At 46.5% G+C, this 17,894-nt stretch overlaps 1 protein-coding gene and 1 long non-coding RNA gene across 5 annotated transcripts in view; one reads left to right on the forward strand and one right to left on the reverse strand.

The window, feature by feature from the left end:
* Nucleotides 1-1,135: 1,135 nt before the first annotated feature.
* On the reverse strand, nt 1,136-10,501 carry LOC115847522 (uncharacterized). Its single transcript, XR_004037383.2, has 3 exons — nt 10,171-10,501; nt 5,604-5,777; nt 1,136-1,997 (listed from the first exon to the last, which is right to left on the reverse strand). It is a non-coding gene; the product is annotated as an uncharacterized lncRNA (long non-coding RNA).
* Nucleotides 10,502-10,532: 31 nt separating this feature from the next.
* The window catches only part of OLFML2B (olfactomedin like 2B), a 41,373-nt gene continuing 34,011 nt past the window's right edge, over nt 10,533-17,894 (forward strand). For all 4 annotated transcript variants that reach the window (XM_030847431.2, XM_030847433.2, XM_030847432.2 and 1 more), the window contains exons 1-3: nt 10,533-11,110; nt 13,573-13,836; nt 15,821-15,928. In XM_030847431.2, the coding sequence (XP_030703291.1) occupies nt 10,937-11,110; nt 13,573-13,836; nt 15,821-15,928 (546 nt within the window). In that variant the 5' untranslated portion in view covers nt 10,533-10,936. The remainder of the gene's footprint in view (nt 11,111-13,572; nt 13,837-15,820; nt 15,929-17,894) is intronic.

The following is a 17,894-nucleotide window of genomic DNA, read 5'->3' on the forward strand; positions in this document are numbered from 1 at the left end:
CAGCCTGGGGGTAATAACACCTCCACTGCAGGGTATTGTGGTAATGAAATGAGATGCTTGCACCTGGCCATATTAGGTGCTCAAACTGTCTTTCACCCCAGAGGACACCATTTACACTTTATGGTTCCCCTGGAGTTACACAAAGGTAGTGTGTTACTGGACATACAATTCTAGGTCTAAAAGCAGTGACGCTCAGACACTGAAAATCTTCTGTGAAGGAATGGAAAACTTCAGTGGTTGTTCAGGAACCACTCTTATCACTTTCCGATAACAGAGCTCTGAATGGGTTTTTCCTTGCAAGAAGGGAGGAAGGAGGAGTAAGAGGAAAACAGAGCAGTATCAACGAGATGAAGGAAGGTTGAGAATGAGGCGGGCAGGAGGGAAGATCCCAAGATTAACTGGAATGAACTTGGATTGGGTTTTCAAAAGAGAGCAGTGTTTTAGAGGCAGGGGGAGAAAGAATGGCGGCAGGAGTTGGAGCTCTGGGGTGGTACCACCCTGACTCAGTCGTGATGCTGCTATCTTAGGTGCCTCTCTCCTTGCGTGGGAGTGTTGGCTTTCAGAGCGCATAGCTGAGTTTCCTCCGGTTGGAGTGAGGTGTCCCTTGGTTTTCACTCAGAACTCAATGTCAGGCCAGGGATGCTTGTGACAGTCTTGCTTTGCTCACCACCTTGCTCTGGGTGATGCTGTATGTCCCCCCAGACAAGCCCCCTGCCCTACCCACCTCCACCCCCATCCCTATTTCCCATCGGAGGTAGCATCTCCCTGGGCAGCTGCAGCTGCCAGATATGCCTGGGCTGCCCTGCCAACAAAAGCAAGGGGCTGGCAGCTGGCTCCAAACACCTCAGGAATTGCTCAGACTTTAGAAGGTTACCTTGTTAAAGTTTAGTCCCTGGAATGAAGCAAACCCAGAAAAGGGAAAAATTTGTTTACGTAAGTCACAATCAACCAAATGGAAGGAACAAAGAATCGAAAACGATAGTTTACTTTTTCAGAGAAGTAAACTGAGGCACAGAGAGAGTTCTAAGTTCACATAGTGAGTCAGAGACAGGAGTAATAATATCCCTTTTTAATAAATGGTTATTATTTTATCATTCATTCGACATTCAACAAAGCTTTGTGAATGTGGCAAGCTATGAGTCAGACCTATTTTTACATCTGTAATCTCCACAACGATCTAGCAGTGTTAGAAAACTAAGGCTCAGAAGACAAAAACTTGCCCGAGATCACCCGCCAGATAGGTGGCAGGATTAAGATTTGAGCCCAGCAGAATATTTCCAACATCTCAGAAAGTTCCCTCATGCCCCTTCCTAGTCAATACCTTCCACCCTCAGGGGCAACCACTGTTCTGATTTCTACCACGTTACTTTGGTCTGTTTTAGAACTTTATATGAGTGGAACCCGACAGCATGTACTGTTTGCTGTGTTTGGTTTCTTTAGCTCAGCATAAAGTTTTTGAGGTTTATCCATGTTGGTACCTGGATGGGTAGCATGTTTCACAGAATTTGTATACTACTCAGCAGAGTGGTATTACGCTGTATGGATGTACCACAGTGTGTCTATCCATTTTCTTTTCTTTTCTTTTTTTAAACCCATATCCTTTATTTTTTTAATTAATTTATTTATTTTTGGCTGCACTGAGTCTTCATTGCCGCACGTGGGCTTTCTCTAGCTGTGGCGAGTAAGGGCTACTCTTTGTTGTGGTGCGCAGGCTTCTTGGTGCAGAGCACAGGCTCTAGGTGCGCAGGCTTCAGTAATTGTGGCACGCAGGTTCAGTAGTTGCGGCTCTTGGGCTCTAGACCACAGGCTCAGTAGTTGTGGTGCACGGGCTTAGTTGCTCCGGGGCATGTGGGATCTTCCCGGACCAGGGCTCAAACCCCTGTCCCCTGCATTGGCAGGCAGATTCTTAACCACTGCGCCACCAGGAAGTTTCTTGTTGATGAAATATGGGTCATTTTCAGTCTTCCGCTATTGGAAATAAAGCTGCTGTGAACATTCTGTACAAAAAAAAAAAAAAAAAAAGATTTGAGCCCAGGTCTGTGGTTCTAAAGCCCCGACAAAGCTCAGACTAGAATCATCTCTCCTGCTTACAAGCAAACCTTCACCTTTGTATCAGTGTCTGGCTTTCCTCTCGATGCCAAATCTAAGACTTACCCTTTCAGTAAGCCTTCTGTGACCTTGATAGTCCTCATGCTTTTTAGCCTTAGAATTGGGGCTGGAGTTCATTCCTGCCCGGCTCAAACAAGGAACACGTGGTGAGTGCATAGTAAGCAGTAGAGGATGCTTACGTGACTCCCAGGTTAGAATGAGGAGACCGAGGCTCACAGAGGTGAAGTGACTTTCCCAAAGTCCACAGTAAGTGTGGTAAATCCTGGATTCCACAGACCGTCTGTCTGACCTGAAGCCCAGGCTCCTGCACGGCTCCAGGCTGCCTGACATGGCTAAAATTAAATGACGTTCATGCACCCCAGTGAACAGAAGGGAGTATCCTCAAAAGCAAATGTACGGATTACCATTTTCAGTGGCTAATCTACCAAGTGAAATGTCTACACTGAGCTGAGAGCTACTGTGCATACATATACCAGCTTAAATTTATCATTGAATCTGGTGGCTGTAAGATGGTGAGAAGTCACATCTGGACTAGATTCAAGCCATGCTGGAAAAGGTATCACCTGGAGATGTGGACACATAGAAGAGTTGTCATTCCTAGATACTAATTTGGCTTGTCTCCTCTGGGGATACATTTTTGCTTTTCTCTAAGATGATTAATTTATGTTAAGTAAGTGCATCTTGGAAGCAGAGGGGAGACAGAGAGCCAGCCAGCCATGGGCTAGAATACAGTGGGTACCTGTCTATTTGCCTGGTCTATTAGTCCCTCCCTGGGACCTGCCTTTCTTCCCACTTCTACACAGTGACCTGACCCCCTGCACACACACCTTAGGTGATCAGTTCAGGACTGGGCACCTGATGCATGTTGCACCAGAGTCCCTTCCCAGGGCATTTGGAATTGGGCCTGAGAAGGAGAAAGCCTCACACTCTCTTCATGTAACTATGACCTGGACACCTTATGTCTTTTGTGTGGAGAAGTCCTTAATGACCCCAGTGACACTGGAGCCCTTGGGTTCTGTGAGACAATCCTATATCCTTATAATAAAGTCCCCTTCCTCACCTCTTTTCTTTGATTAATCTGTATAAAATTGCTTTATTACTTACAACCAAGAGTTCTTAATACTTTCACCCTACTCTGTCCCCCATATCTAGAGAGTCACCGAGTCCTCTTATTTCTACCTCTTTCTGAATCTCCTAGCCACCCCTTTCTCTCTATGCCACTACCTTCATCAGAGCCTTCCCATCTCATACCTGGATTTCAACAACAGCCTCCAAACAGGTCTCCCTACTTTAGTCTGACCCTCTAACCCATTCTACTGCCAGGACCATCTACCAGAACTCCAGTTTTATTATTTCACTCCCTTGCTTACAGCAATTTTGGGGTCTCCCTCCCACAGCCTTTGGCTCAAAATCCAAACTCCCAGCACAGTACACAGGCCTGGGGTGATCTGCCCACCATTCTCAGCTCTGGACCTCCATGCAACGTCCCCTTCTCTTCTGTCTATTGTAACCCCCGTGCTCCAGCTTTGCTTGCATTTCCCAGTAACTCACCACAGCTTTACCATCTCTAGGCTTCTGCCTGGAGTGCTGTCTCCCAGTCTTTACTGAACCAGCTTCTGTGCATCTTTAATAATCAAGAATGAGTCCTTACACCTCATTTCTAGGCTAGGTGGTAAAGCACGGACCAGGCCTTTCCTTTCTCCGCATTCTCCTCTCTGGCATTGTCCCATAATGCGTCCTTTTGACTTTGCAGTGTTTTCCCACGGCTGCTTCCGTAGCAAAATCTGTTATCAGTTATTTATTCCCTAGTATAGATTTAAGGCAATGCATTGCCTCTACCAGAAGTATTCATGTGTAAAGACTCATCACTGAAGGCAGAACTTATTAAAGGGACATCAGACATCTATGAAAAGGCAGGGAAGGCATGTGAATGCCCTGAAAAAGCACACCACAGGATAGCACGTAATCTGTGCCAGTGTGCTGCTCTCTGCTTTTAAGCATGGAGGTCTCCTGGAACCAGGAGAGAGGGAGAGGCAGTGAAGGAAGAGAGAGGGGTAGGGAAGAGAGAGAGAGAGATCATGGTGTGTAGAAGCCACAGGCTGTATGCAGTGTTCCTGGCCTGCCCCAGGACAGTGTTTGGTGGTTGCCGGTTGTGCCTGCAGAATTTTAGGGGGCTCCACTCACGTAAGCTATGATGGGAATTGTATCTCTCGGAGTTCTGCCATGTAGGAGCCGTGGAAAATTCCTTGCGAAGGCAAAGGGCCTCTGCCTACCTATCCCTCCTTGGGCCAGCACAAGTCATAGAGGACAGGGAAGCTTCCTTCTGAGTCAGAGCAATGACCCATCCAGCACAGGACTCTGGCTTGGGCAGAGCCAACCCAGGAGGCCAGGTGGTCTGCAAACAAGAGAAGTATAGTTGTTGTATTGCCTTTCTCTCTGCTTTCTACTCTTCACCACATGAGTGATTCATGTAATCTGCGGATCTGACCATGGCCATTCTCCTAGCCCAAATCTTTTAATGGCTTCTCACTGCCTACCTCGCTTGCAGTTATGAACAACTTTGTTTTTACTAAAATGCCTTCAGAGGGAAAAAAAGCCTTTTGTATGCCTCCCCAGGATTACATGTAATCTTTATAACATGAGCTCATAAAGGCAGAGGTTTTGTCTTCTTCATCTTTTGTGCTCAGCAGGCCATAGAGCACCCGGCCCATAATACACATTCAATAAATGAGTTACACTGAATTTTAAAAAGGGAGAAAACCTAGAAGATCAAAGGCAAAATAAGAAGCTGAGAAAGCAGCAAAGCAGAGTGAACAGGGGAAAAAAGACTTCATTCTCGGCCAGGCTTTCCATCATCCCTTTCCAGCATTTTATGACAGTTCCCTGGCAGGGCTCCCACCCTGCAGTGAGCCGGGGAAGGGAGACGGCAGAATGATGGTGCTCGTGGGATTCTGCCCTGCTCTTTGATTCTGAGGCTGTGGGGCAGGTGCCTTTTCTAAATTACACACTAAGGTGGCAGGTCATTTCTAGCCACCCCAGCCCCACCTGGCAAATGAAGCCTTGGTTTTCAACAGACGGGCATTTCAGAGCAAAGTCCGGAGGCTCCCAGGTAAACTGGAAAACAGATGCTCTTGCCAGAAGGAAACTTGGCTGGGGAGGCCTGGTGGATACAGCAGCTGAGGAATCCCCAGAGCCCGGCAACCTGCCAGCTGGCCAAAACCTATAAAGGTCCTGGGTCTCAGGTTGCTGAAGTGGCATGCTCAGGGCTTTCTGGGACCCTGTTCTTTGAACATTTCCACAGTACGTATGCCCCTCTTTGAGGCTGTTTCCTCATTTGTAAAAGGGGGTGATACTACCTAGCTCAGGGGGTTTTTTTTTTTGAACATCAAATGACGCGTGCACACAGTGAGCACTCAGTACAGAGTGGTCATCATACAGCGCATTGTCTTGGTGCCCCAATGACTTCATCTGCAAACAGGGAGAGCAGTACTTACTTTGCATGAATACGCTGAGGATCAAGTGACGTGAGACCTGTAGGCACTTAGCAAAGACTGCACGGAGCTTACGTCAACTTGGATGCTCTAAAGCCAAACCGAGCTCATCTCAGGATCTTCAGATCAGGTTATCAGACTGGCAGGTGGGAGGAATGCCACAGTATATCCGGATTTCTAAAAGGTAGGTGACAAAAGTCTGTCGGAAAATGCTTTTAGACATGATGAAAACACGTGGCCTAAGCACCGATGCCTCTGACTGCCGGAGCAATCAGCAAAAAAGTTAATATCAATAAAGAAAGATTTTTCCTATTATGGGTAGGGCTCTAGAATATGAATGAATATGACTTTTTAAAATTACTGATTTGCATTAAGACAGAAACTAGGCTTATTGAATTTGGAAATGATCCCAAACTGGGACAAAAGCAAAAACAGCAAGATTTCAACAGAATGAAAAGATGGGCCAAAACCATCATAATATACAATGGGAAAAAAATGTAAAGCCTGGAATTTGGGTTAAAACAAAAACAACAACATCGCTGGAGAGCACAAGATGGAGAAAACAAGTATAAAATTCATGTAAAAGAAAAAAGAAGAGGAAAAAACTACATTTAAAAAATAAATCAATGTGAATCATTGGTGTGATGTAACTGCCAGAAAAACAAAGGCAATCTTTGGCTGTATTAATAAAACAACAGTGCCCAGAAAAAGGGAAGAAATAGTTTCAATATGCTCTAACAGCTATTCAAACTGGAGCCTTTCTAGAGAAAAAATAAGCAGAATAATAGAAGGTCTAGAAGGTCACGTGGTCTGAGAAACAGGTGAATAAAAAGGAAATAAAAGGTGAAGAAGGGACTTCCCTGGTGGCACAGTGGTTAAGAATCCGCCTGCCAATGCAGGGGACATGGGTTCGAGCCCTGGTCTAGGAGGATCCCACATGCCACAGAGCAGCTAAGCCTGTGCGCCACAACTACTGAGCCTGCATGCCACAACTACTGAAGCCCACGTGCCTAGAGCCCATGCTCCACAACAAAGGGAGGCCACCACAATGAGAAACCTGTGCACCGCAACGAAGAGTAGCCAACGCTCGCTGCAACTAGAGAAAGCCCGCACGCAGCAATGAAGACCCAATGCAGCCAAAATAAATAAATAAAATAATTAAAAAAAAAAAAGGTGAAGAAAGTGGGGGACTTCCCTGGTGGTGCAGTGGTTAAGAATCCACCTGCCACTATATGCCAATAAAATGGACAACCTGGAAGAATGGAAAAATTCTTAGAAAAGCACAACGTTTCAAGACTGAACCAGGAAGAAATAGAAAATATAAAGAGACCAATCACAAGCACTGAAATTGAGACTGTGATTAAAAATCTTCCAACAAACAAAAGCCCGGGACCAGATGGCTTCACAGGAGAATTCTTTCAAACATTTAGAGAAGAGCTAACACCTCTCCTTCTCAAACACTTCCAAACTCATTCTACGAGGCCACCATCACCATGACACCAAAATCAGACAACGATGTCACAAAGGAAGAAAACGACAGGCCAATATCACTGATGAACATAGTTGCAAAAATCCTCAACAAAATACTAGTAAACAGAATCCAACAGCACATTAAATGGATCACACACCATGATCAAGTGGGGTTTATCCCAGGAATGCAAGGATTCTTCAATATACACAAATCAATCAATGTGATAAACCATATTAACAAATTGAAGGAGAAAAACCATATGATCATTTCAATAGATGCAGAAAAAGCTTTTGAAAAAATTCAACACCCATTTATGATAAAAAACCATCCAAAAAGTAGGCATAGAGGGAACTTACCTCCACATAATAAAGGCCATATATGACAAACCCACAGCCAACATCATTCTCAATGGTGAAAAACTGAAACCATTTCCTGTAAGATCAGGAACAACACAAAGTTGTCCACTCTCACCACTCTTATTCAACATAGTTTTGGAAGTTTTAGCCACAGCAATCAGGGAAGAAAAAGAAATAAAAGGAATCCAAATCAGAAATGAAGAAGTAAAGCTGTCACTGTTTGCAGATGACATGATACTATACATAGAGAATCCTAAAGATGCTACCAGAAAACTACTAGAGCTAATCAATGAATTTGGTAAAGTAGCAGGAGACAAAATAAATGCACAGAAATCTCTTGCATTCCTATTCAGTAATGATGAAAAATCTGAAAGTGAAATTAAGGAAACACTCCCATTTACCACTGCAACAAAAAGAAAAAATACCTAGGAATAAACCTACATAAGGCGTTAAAAGACCTGTATGCAGAAAACTATAAGACACTGATGAAAGAAATTAAAGATGACACAAACAGATGGAGAGATATACCATGTTCTTGGATTGGAAGAATCAACATTGTGAAAATGACTCTACTATCCAAAGCAATCTACAGATTCAATGCAATCCCTATCAAACTACCAATGGCATTTTTCACAGAACTAGAAAAAATTTCACAATTTGTATGGAAACACAAAAGACCCCGAGTAACCAAAGCAACCTTGAGAAAGAAAAACGGAGCTGGAGGAATCAGGCTCCCTGACTTCAGACTATACTACAAAGCTACAGTAATCAAGACAGTATGGTACTGGCACAAAAACAGAAATATAGATCAATGGAACAGGATAGAAAGCCCAGAGATAAACCCACGCACATATGGTCACCTTATTTTTTATAAAGGAGGCAAGAATATACAATGGAGAAAAGACAGACTCTTCAATAAGTGGTACTGGGAAAACTGGACAGTTACATATGAAAGAATGAGATTAGAACACTCCCTAACACCATACACAAAAATAAACTCAAAATGGATTAAAGACCTAACTGTAAGGCCAGAAATGATCAAACTCTTAGAGGAAAACATAGGCAGAACACTCTATGACATAAATCACAGCAAGATCCTTTTTGACCCACCTCCTAGAAAAATGGAAATAAAAACAAAAATAAACAAGTGGGACCTAATGAAACTTCAAAGCTTTTGCACAGCAGAGGAAACCATAAACAAGACCAAAAGACAACCCTCAGAATGGGAGAAAATATTTGCAAATGAAGCAACTGACAAAGGATTAATCCTCAAAATTTCCAAGCAGCTTATGCAGCTCAATAACAAAAAAACAAACAACCCAATCCAAAAATGGGCAGAAGACCTAAATAGACATTTTCCAAAGAAGATATACAGTTTGCCAACAAACACATGAAAGGATGCTCAACATCATTAATCATTAGAGAAATGCAAATCAAAACTACAATGAGATATCATCTCACACCAGTCAGAATGGCCATCATCAAAAAATCTACAAACAATAAATGCTGGAGAGGGTGTGAAGAAAAGGGAACCCTCTTGCACTGTTGGTGGGAATGTATATTGATACAGCCACTATGGAGAACAATATGGAGGTTCCTTTTTTTTTTTTGTGGTACGCGGGCCTCTCACTGTTGTGGCCTCTCCCGTTGCGGAGCACAGGCTCCAGACGCGCAGGCTCAGCGGCCATGGCTCACAGGCCCAGCCGCTCCGCGGCACGTGGGATCTTCCCGGACCGGAGCATGAACCCGTGTCCCCTGCATTGGCAGATGGACTCTCAACCACTGCGCCACCAAGGAAGCCCTGCAGGTTCCTTTAAAAACTAAAAATAGAACTACCAAACGACCCAGCAATCCCACTACTGGGCATATACCCTGAGAAAACCATAATTCAAAAAGAGTCATGTACCACAATGTTCATTGCAGCTCTATTTACAATAGCCAGGACATGGAAGCAACCTAACTGTCCACTGACAGATGAATGGATAAAGAAGATGTGGCATATACATTCAATGGAATGTTACTCAGCCATAAAAAGAAACGAAATTGAGCTATTTGTAGTGAGGTGGATGGACCTAGAGTCTGTCATACACAGTGAAGTAAGTCAGAAAGAAAAAAACAAATATTGTATGCTAACACATATATATGGAATCTTTAGGGGAAAAAAAAGGTTCTGAAGAACCTAGGAGCAGGACAGGAATAAAGACACAGACGTAGAGAATGCACTTGAGGACACAGGGAGGAGGAAGGGTAAGCTGGGACGAAGTGAGAGAGTGGCATGGACTTACATACACTACCAAATGTAAAATAGGTAGCTAGTGGGACGCAGCTGCATAGCACAGGAAGATCAGCTTGGAGCTTTGTGACCACCTAGAGGGGTGGGATAGGGAGGGTGGGAGGGAGACGCAAGAGAGAGGAGTAATGGGTATATATGTATATGTATAGCTGATTCACTTTGTTACAAAGCAGAAACTAACACACCATTGTAAAGCAATTATAATCCAATAAAGATGTTAAAAAAAGCTATCCTCTGGTTGGAGGTATTGCCAGGTTCTAAAGCTGCCGCAGGCAAGCAAACTACCGATGGCGCTAAGTTCAAAGCTGCCAAATATCTTTCCCAAAGTCAAGTCAGGGAAAAGAAACGTCCAACAGTAAATGTTCCACCTCTCCTCCAGATGCAATAAAAGGAGGATGCTGAGGATCCATCCATACTTGCTCGTGCTTGGAGAGAGTTCTCGCTGCCTACCTCCCATCCCAGTGGAAACTCGCTCCTCTCCGCGAGAATGGGCACAAGAGATCTCCAAATTTCAGGGATCCCGCTTGGGGTGATTTCTCTCCCTTTATCATTTGCGGTCAGATGAAGGAAAGGGGCGACATCACCCCCCCGCGGAGGGCGTGCGCAGCAGCTGAGGTCGGGGGGGGGCGGGGTCGGCCAGGAACCCCTCCGCCGGAGCCCCGGGCGCTACCCGGTCCTCCTCCTCCGCGCCGTAACTTGCTGCATCCCCGCTGCCCGGCACAATAGAGGCTCCGCCCTCCCTCCGCGCCAGCGCTCCGCGGCGCAGTCGCCCAGCAGCCCTCGCAGCTGCCCGCCCCACACCCCCACCGGGTCCCCTTGCGCCCCCAGGCTCCCAGCCGCCAGCCCCCGCGCGCCCCGCCCCGCCCGCCTCTGCCAGGACCCCTTCCTTCCACCTGAGCCATCTCCAGAGGACGTGCGCTCGGCGAGCCTTACCACCTCCACCTTCCCCGTCACCTCCTCCTATCCTGCGCCCCACTCTCTACCGGGGCCGCACGGTCGGGGCTGATCGCGTTGGGAAGGAGATGACCAGGGTCTCTAGGGAGCATCTTCCCGCCCCGCTCAGCCGCACCCAGCTTTGGAAGGCGCTGTGAGCAGCCACTCTCGGGCTCCAGCCAGACACCCTCTCGCCTTAGTCCTTGCCGAGACACCCCCCCTCCACCCCACCGGACCCCAGCCATTCTCCGAAGGGGCCGAGCTCCCTCTTGTCGCGTCCCTCATGGCCAAGTCTTTGCGGCTAGCTCTCTGCTTCGCTCTGGTTATGGCTCTGGGCTGGGGGTACAGCACTCCCCCGACTGGGACGACCGAGCCCCCAGATGTGCAGACGGTGGCGCCCACGGAGGACGAGACTCTGCAAAACGAAGCGGACAACCAGGAGAACGTTTTATCTCAGGTAGGCTGCGAGTCCCATGCTCCCCCCTCTTGCCCTGGGTAGTGGCAAGAGCCTTAAGATGGTCCTTGCTGAAGCGTTCGGAAGCAGCCTTTCTCCCTCCATTACCAAAGGGGAGGGCACTTTTCCTTTATCAGAATATTTTCTTAAGCAAAGGGACATGGGTCCTCCTCTCAAAATCATAGGGTCTTTCAAAGTTACAGAATCAGGAGAAAGGAGAGGAGAAGGAAGGGAAGACACCACACAACTCCCTGAGAAGAAAAAAAAAATCAAAACCTTTTGGTTGAAGGGGTGTAGAAAGTGTGGCCATCTCTTGTCTGTGTGGCTGGTTGTCAGAATTGGAATGTGAAAACAGACGGGCATGCTGGACAGGAGGCAGATGGCGTAACCCATGGGGAGATATTGCTCGGAGTGAGACACCCAGGGAGAGAACAGAACAGCAACAAGTGTGAGGAATATGAGATGCCCCCAAACAGAGGGACTGATGATAAGTCCCCCCCATATTGAGAAGGTGAAATGGAAATGCAGATCCAGTCAGGTCCGGCAGACGCTAGTGGGGAGGGGAGGGAGTGACAGCTGATAGGGACAGGATCTGTAACGTATCCTTTTATGAAGTACTTTCACTTGGTTTATTTGACTCGATCCCCGCACAATCCTTATTCCCATTCTATAGTTAAGGACCATAAGGCTTAGAAGAGTAAAGGGTCCTAGAGATGGGTAGAGCCAGGTCTTCTGACAATCTCACGGTTGTCCCAACTCAGATCTTGTAAAAGACAGTTCTCTCTAGAGTGTTTATTTCATGCTTTCCAGAGCCTGCATGATGATTGTGTGGTGGGTGTCGTCATAATCCTAAGGATGAGGGATGGCTGAGAAAGGGTTCCTATAGTGCTGCCGTACCTCCGCTAAGCCTTGGGACTGGGGTCCTTGGCTCCTTTCTGTAGAAACACTTGGCATTTATCAAGCACTAGTCTCCTCACCCTTCCTTTAATAATTATGCTAATACATGCCCTGTACTCACCCATAACCTCACACTGACCCCCAAATCGAAAAGACATATAAATCCTTCACATTGGGGCTCTGGAGGACCATCAACAAAAGCCTTCCTGAAACCGGAGCCTCCTGATAGGAAGGAATCCACCCAAGCTCTCAGAGCAGGGATATGTAGGAATCTAGGCAGACTCTGAGAGCAGACAGCTACGATTTACTCTCAGCACATAAAGACTGGCCAATTAAGTCACCCTGAACTACACAACTCCTTCTTCCACTGGTCCATTCTGCATTTGACAACAGTCCTAAAACAAATATTAGTATTAGCAGAAACCCAACCCTTGTAAAAAAAAACATAACGAGACTTCTTCCCCCCTCCGACAGCATCCCAGGAACATATCCACTCCAACAAGCTCAAAGCTTGCCTGACAGGGTCATTAGTCAAATGAAGGGAACCCTTCTCTGTGCCCACAAAGGGAGCCCTAACTTCAGGGATGTAGGATGTCTTGGAGAGGAGCTGGGGAGGAGCCTTTTCCCCAGCAAGTGCCTAGGATCGTGGTTCCAGAAAGCCTGCTGTTATGTGTTTTCCTGCCTGGGGAGGCCGGCGGGGGCAAGCACTCAGAAGGAAATGTTTAGCGCTGTAGAAGCCGCAAGTGCTGCCAGTTCGCTCTCCTGGCTTTGTCTTGGGGTTTGGGTGCAGAAGCTATTCTAGGATCCGTATGAACCCTTGGGCTGAGTAAACCTTACTGACGTTTGGATCTGTCTCTCTCCTCCCAGTTTCTTTTCTCCAAATCTAACCCATCCTTTGAGACCAGATCAGATACCATTTCCTCCAAGAAGTCTTCCCTGGTGCCCGGCTAGAGACACTCTCTGTGGCCCTCTGTTTGAGCTCCCGTTGCACTCCCACTTCAGGGGGCCTTAACACTCCCTAATTGCTGTGACTGTTATTTCTATATCTCCTGCACGGTAAGCTCCTTGAGAGCAGTCTCTCTGTCTGGCCCATTGCTTTGCCTCTCACAGCACCTAGCTCAGTCCCCAGGTGGCACTCAATAAATGGTGAATGAATGAAGGAGGACAGAAGCCAGTAGTCTTGAAATTGGAATGTCAGTTTTCCAATCCCTCCATCAATCCCTTCTCCTTTCCTTTTTCAATCTAAATCTGGATTCTAGCTAAGGCAAGGACTACCGGAAGGATGACAGGGCTCATTTGTTTTTTTCCTTTAAATGATGAAAGGCTAAGGCCCCCTGAGAAATGCACAGCTTTCCAAGGTAAACAAAGAGAGCTGAACTCTGAGTGCCTCCCAGGAAATGCTAGAGTCAGCAAATTGTGTTGCGATGACCTTTTCAACTCCACATCAGAGCTGTCTGAGGTCTCTGGCTAGCAGGACACCTGACAAAGTGAACGGAGAGCCTTCTTCAGGACCCTAAGTGATGCCTGCGTCTGCACACCCTCAACCTGTTCTCTCTCTCTTTGTCTAGTTGCTCGGAGACTATGACAAAGTTAAGGCCGTGTCTGAGGGCTCGGACTGTCAGTGCAAGTGTGTAGTGCGACCCCTGGGCCGAGACGCCTGCCAAAGGGTCAACGAGGGGACCTCCAGGAAGGAAGACTTCTACACTGTGGAAACCATCACCTCAGGCTCATCCTGCAAGTGTGCCTGTGTTGCACCGCCATCCGCCCTCAATCCCTGTGAGGGAGACTTCAGGCTCCAGAAGCTTCGGGAGGCAGACAGCCGGGACTTGAAGGTAGGACCTGGTGTGGGTTGATGCCTGGGTGAGAGGCTGCCTTAGGGACCCATGCGTCTGGCAAGGCTGTTGCTGGGGACTGTAGGCCTTTGAGTAAGTGGGCCCTGTTTTAGCCTTTAAAGGAGGTCAGACCCTGGCCTGAGAGTGTTGCGTGTGGACCCAAAGCTGATGATCTGACAGACTGGTCATTTGCAATTCTAACGTCTGAGGGAGATGCCTAGAGCAAAGTGTGCCCGCCTCTCTTACGGAGCCAAGGAGGCTGGGCCTGGGAGCAGCTGCCAGACCCAGCCGGCCAAAAGAACTCAGCATTCTTCTCCAGGAGAGTTACTGCCACGATTTGCTGTCAGCACAGGAGGCACCCCAAAGACACACCAGACACACAGAGAGAAGTGAGCCTTTAGTCCTCATTGCAAGGGCTGGGCGACCCAGAGAAGAAGAGGCCTGGGGCCTGCTCTAGGTCCAGTCATCAAACTTCAGTCCTGTAATTCTGGTCCGCAGGATGGGGAAGCTCAGGCCCTACCTGGGGCGGCCCAGTGGGTCAGCTGAGGGCTTCATCTGATCCTGTCCTCCCCTCTTCATCTGCAGCGTGGGGTCGTGGGACGAGCTTGGCTTGGAGTCAGACTTGGGTTCAAATCAGTGCTCTGCTACTGCTTGCTCTGTGATGCTACTCAAGTTACTCACCTGATCTGACCTCAGTCTCCTTGAGTTAAAAAGTAGGAAGAATAACATCTACCTTTGGGGGTTGTTTTGAGAATCGATGAGATGACAGCTATTGAGTACTTGGCACAATACCTGACATATAGTTGAGGCTCAGTAGACACTAGTTCCATTAATGAATGACCACGTAAAGTGCTACTGCTGTGCCGGCAGCTGGTACACACTCGGTAACTGGTCATCATTGATATTCCTTTAAGCAGAGTAGGGTTTACCAATAAGATGAGTGTCCCAGGATTCAACCACATCACTCAGAACTACAGCTCTGCCGTGAAACAATCTCTGAACCAAAGGCACAGTTACCCAGTTATAGGACTGGATTCTTGGGGGATTCTGAAACAACAGTACGCAAAATTTTAGGAATCAGAAAATCATCACAGTACCTATTAATCAGCTACCCTCCCTTGGCCTTTACCCAGGATTCAGCTATCTTCCTCTGAGGGGGAGGATGGAGATCTTCTAAACATTAGCATTTCATACGCTGAATTCTTCATCTAATAGAAAAGCTGTTATTGGAGGAGCAGAGATTGCACAATAGTGTCCAACAAACTCTTCAGGGATGGTCCTTGGCAGGGAGACTCAGTTTAAGCATCTCTCATCTGCTTCCTTAACCTGTACTTTGCATGCCCTGGATGTCACCAGCGCCTCAGCCACCTTCCTCCCAGTGGCTCTGTACTGGCAGGAAGGACAGTGTTGAAAAAACTGAGAGAGCTGGGTACCCTTTGACAACTTGCCGCCTCAAAGATGGGCCACTGGGTCTCTTTTACCCCAGGGGCAGTTTTGCTTTTAGTGCTAAGGAAAAGCTTGTTGGTGTCTTCCAGGGACTTCAGCAGACAATGCATGTGAGTGTTTCAGATCACTTGTTGTGGGCCAAGTACTGTACTAGGTATCATGGGTAATCAAAGATGAAGATGACATAGCACTACTTCCAAGGAGCTCACAGTCTAGTATGAAAGACAGACATGCATGCCACTGATGGACTTAGTAAAAGAAGTATAAACAGTTCGGCGAAGCTGTCCAGACCTCAGTTGACTTGTTCTTGTAGGATTCTCCCATTTTCTTACCCGCGTATTCCAATAGACAGAGTACACCTACACCATTGGGTCTGCTTATGTGCCCACCCCCACAAGTGCTGGTTTCTGAGGGCCACCTCTCAACTTCTGGCTAGTGGCTTCCCTGTCCAGCCTCCAACATGGAGATCTAAAAGGAAACGTCTCCCTCTGGACCTGTCTGCCCCAGCCTTGGACTAACGCCTGCCTTTGTTTCATAGCTCTCCACCATCATAGACATGCTGGAAGGAGCTTTCTACGGCCTGGATCTCCTGAAACTGCATTCGGTTACCACCAAACTGGTGGGGAGAGTGGACAAACTAGAGGAGGTAAGGAAGAGTCTGGGTTTCCATATCTTTCTCTTGATCAGGCCCCAAAGTGCATCAAACTTACCATACACTTTTCTTCAGAAAGCATGTACCCTGGCTGTGTTTAACCCATTATTCTTTGGAAAGAAAAAAATATACACAAAACATAAAACACTCATGCAAAATCATGCCAAATTGTGGGTGACAAAGAGAAATAGTGAAATATAAATGTAAATACCTTCCTTTTTCATAGATAAGAACCATATAACCAATGTATATCTATTTTCCCCTTGACTTCCAGGGAACTCAGAGTTAAATAAAATGTAAAGGTGCTGTAAGCATCTTACTTCCAGTTTTAAGATGGAGTCATGTCTCTTCTGGGTATATGTTTGTTAATTTCTCTTTTAAAAAATTGTTTTGGTACATGCCTCTGTGTGTGTGTGTTGGGGGGGTACTCCATCTCAAATCCATTTTAGAGAAAGAAGACATAAAAATGATTACTAATAAATAATATTCCTTATTGCAAAACATTCAGCCACAGGAAGAATAGACTAGTCATTTAATTTTCATAGACAGAGATACCTCATTTGTATGACTGAGTTCTAGAGAGATGCATAGCTGGAGCTATGGTTTTCAGCTGGTGTGTGATACGATGATGGGAGATAAAAGTCATTATAAACAATCATGTTGACATTGTTCTGTTGCTGTAATGCTTTCACATAGAAATAAGAAGTCATTTAGTTATCAGAAAAAGAACGATCATCATTCAGCCTGATTGGTAAGAAGCTTATGGATGTTTCTTTGACTGGCATCCAGTTCTGGAATGGATACTTGAAACAGTGACTCAAAGAGCTGCAGCTTCAAGTAGAAAACTATTTAATTTTTAGAATTTTTAAAAACATTTTTTGTTGGAGTAGAGTTGCTTTACAATGTTGTGTTAGTTCCTACTGTACAGCAAAGTGAATCAGCTATACGTACACATACATCCCCTCTTTTTTGGATTTCCTTCCCATTTAGGTCACCACAGAGCATTGAGTAGAGTTCCCTGTGCCATACAGTAGGTTCTCATTAGTTACCTACATCATACATATTATCAAAAGTGTATATATGTCAATCCCCGTCTCCCAATTCATCCCACCCGCTCCCCTTCCCCCTTGGTGTCCATACGTTTGTTCTCTATGTTAGAATGTTAATATAAGAGGTAAATTTAGGGCTTCCCTGGTGGCGCAGTGGTTGAGGGTCTGCCTGCCGATGCAGGGGACACGGGTTCGTGCCCCGGTCCGGGAAGATCCCACATGCCGCGGAGCGGCTGCGCCCGTGAGCCACGGCCGCTGAGCCTGCGCATCTGGAGCCTGTGCTCCACAAGGGGAGAGGCCACAGCAGTGAGAGGCCTGCGTACCGCCAAAAAAAAAAAGAGGTAAATTTAATAAACATATTAATATATTCCTCCTGAAAAAGTGGGCTTTTGTGGGTCTCTCATGGAGGAGCTGAGGTTCCCTGATGGGTGATTAGTAGGTAGGATGAGAAAAAAGTAAGGATCTTTAGTGTGGCAGAAAGGGAACTCCCTGTACTAGGAGTCAAGACAGAGTGAGTTCCTCTTTGTTTGCCACTAGCAAGCAGCCATATCTCACTTTCTCCATCTGTGAAGTGGGAAAGGTCCCCTACCTACTTTGTACGATTGCTGAGGAGATAAAAGTTGAGCTACTCCTTTTGGAAACACTTTGAAATGCTAAATAAAACAAAGCACTCAGGTTATGACCAAGGAGTGAGTGCGGGCAACTGTCCCTCTGTTGCTATGCCAAGAGAACTGGGACAAGGCTGATGAAACGCTGTGGTTTCAAGGATTGATTTCAGCACACTCCCTACACTCCTAAAAATGTTCCCAGAAAGTGAACACCAGATCCTTCTCAACCCACCCTTAGCCTTAGCTCCCCCGGCGCTGGGATGAAGTGTTTTCTGAACATGGCCATTTGCTCTGGGAGGGTTG

This window comes from Globicephala melas, chromosome 1, assembly GCF_963455315.2.
Source record: "Globicephala melas chromosome 1, mGloMel1.2, whole genome shotgun sequence".
NCBI lineage: Eukaryota > Metazoa > Chordata > Mammalia > Artiodactyla > Delphinidae > Globicephala > Globicephala melas.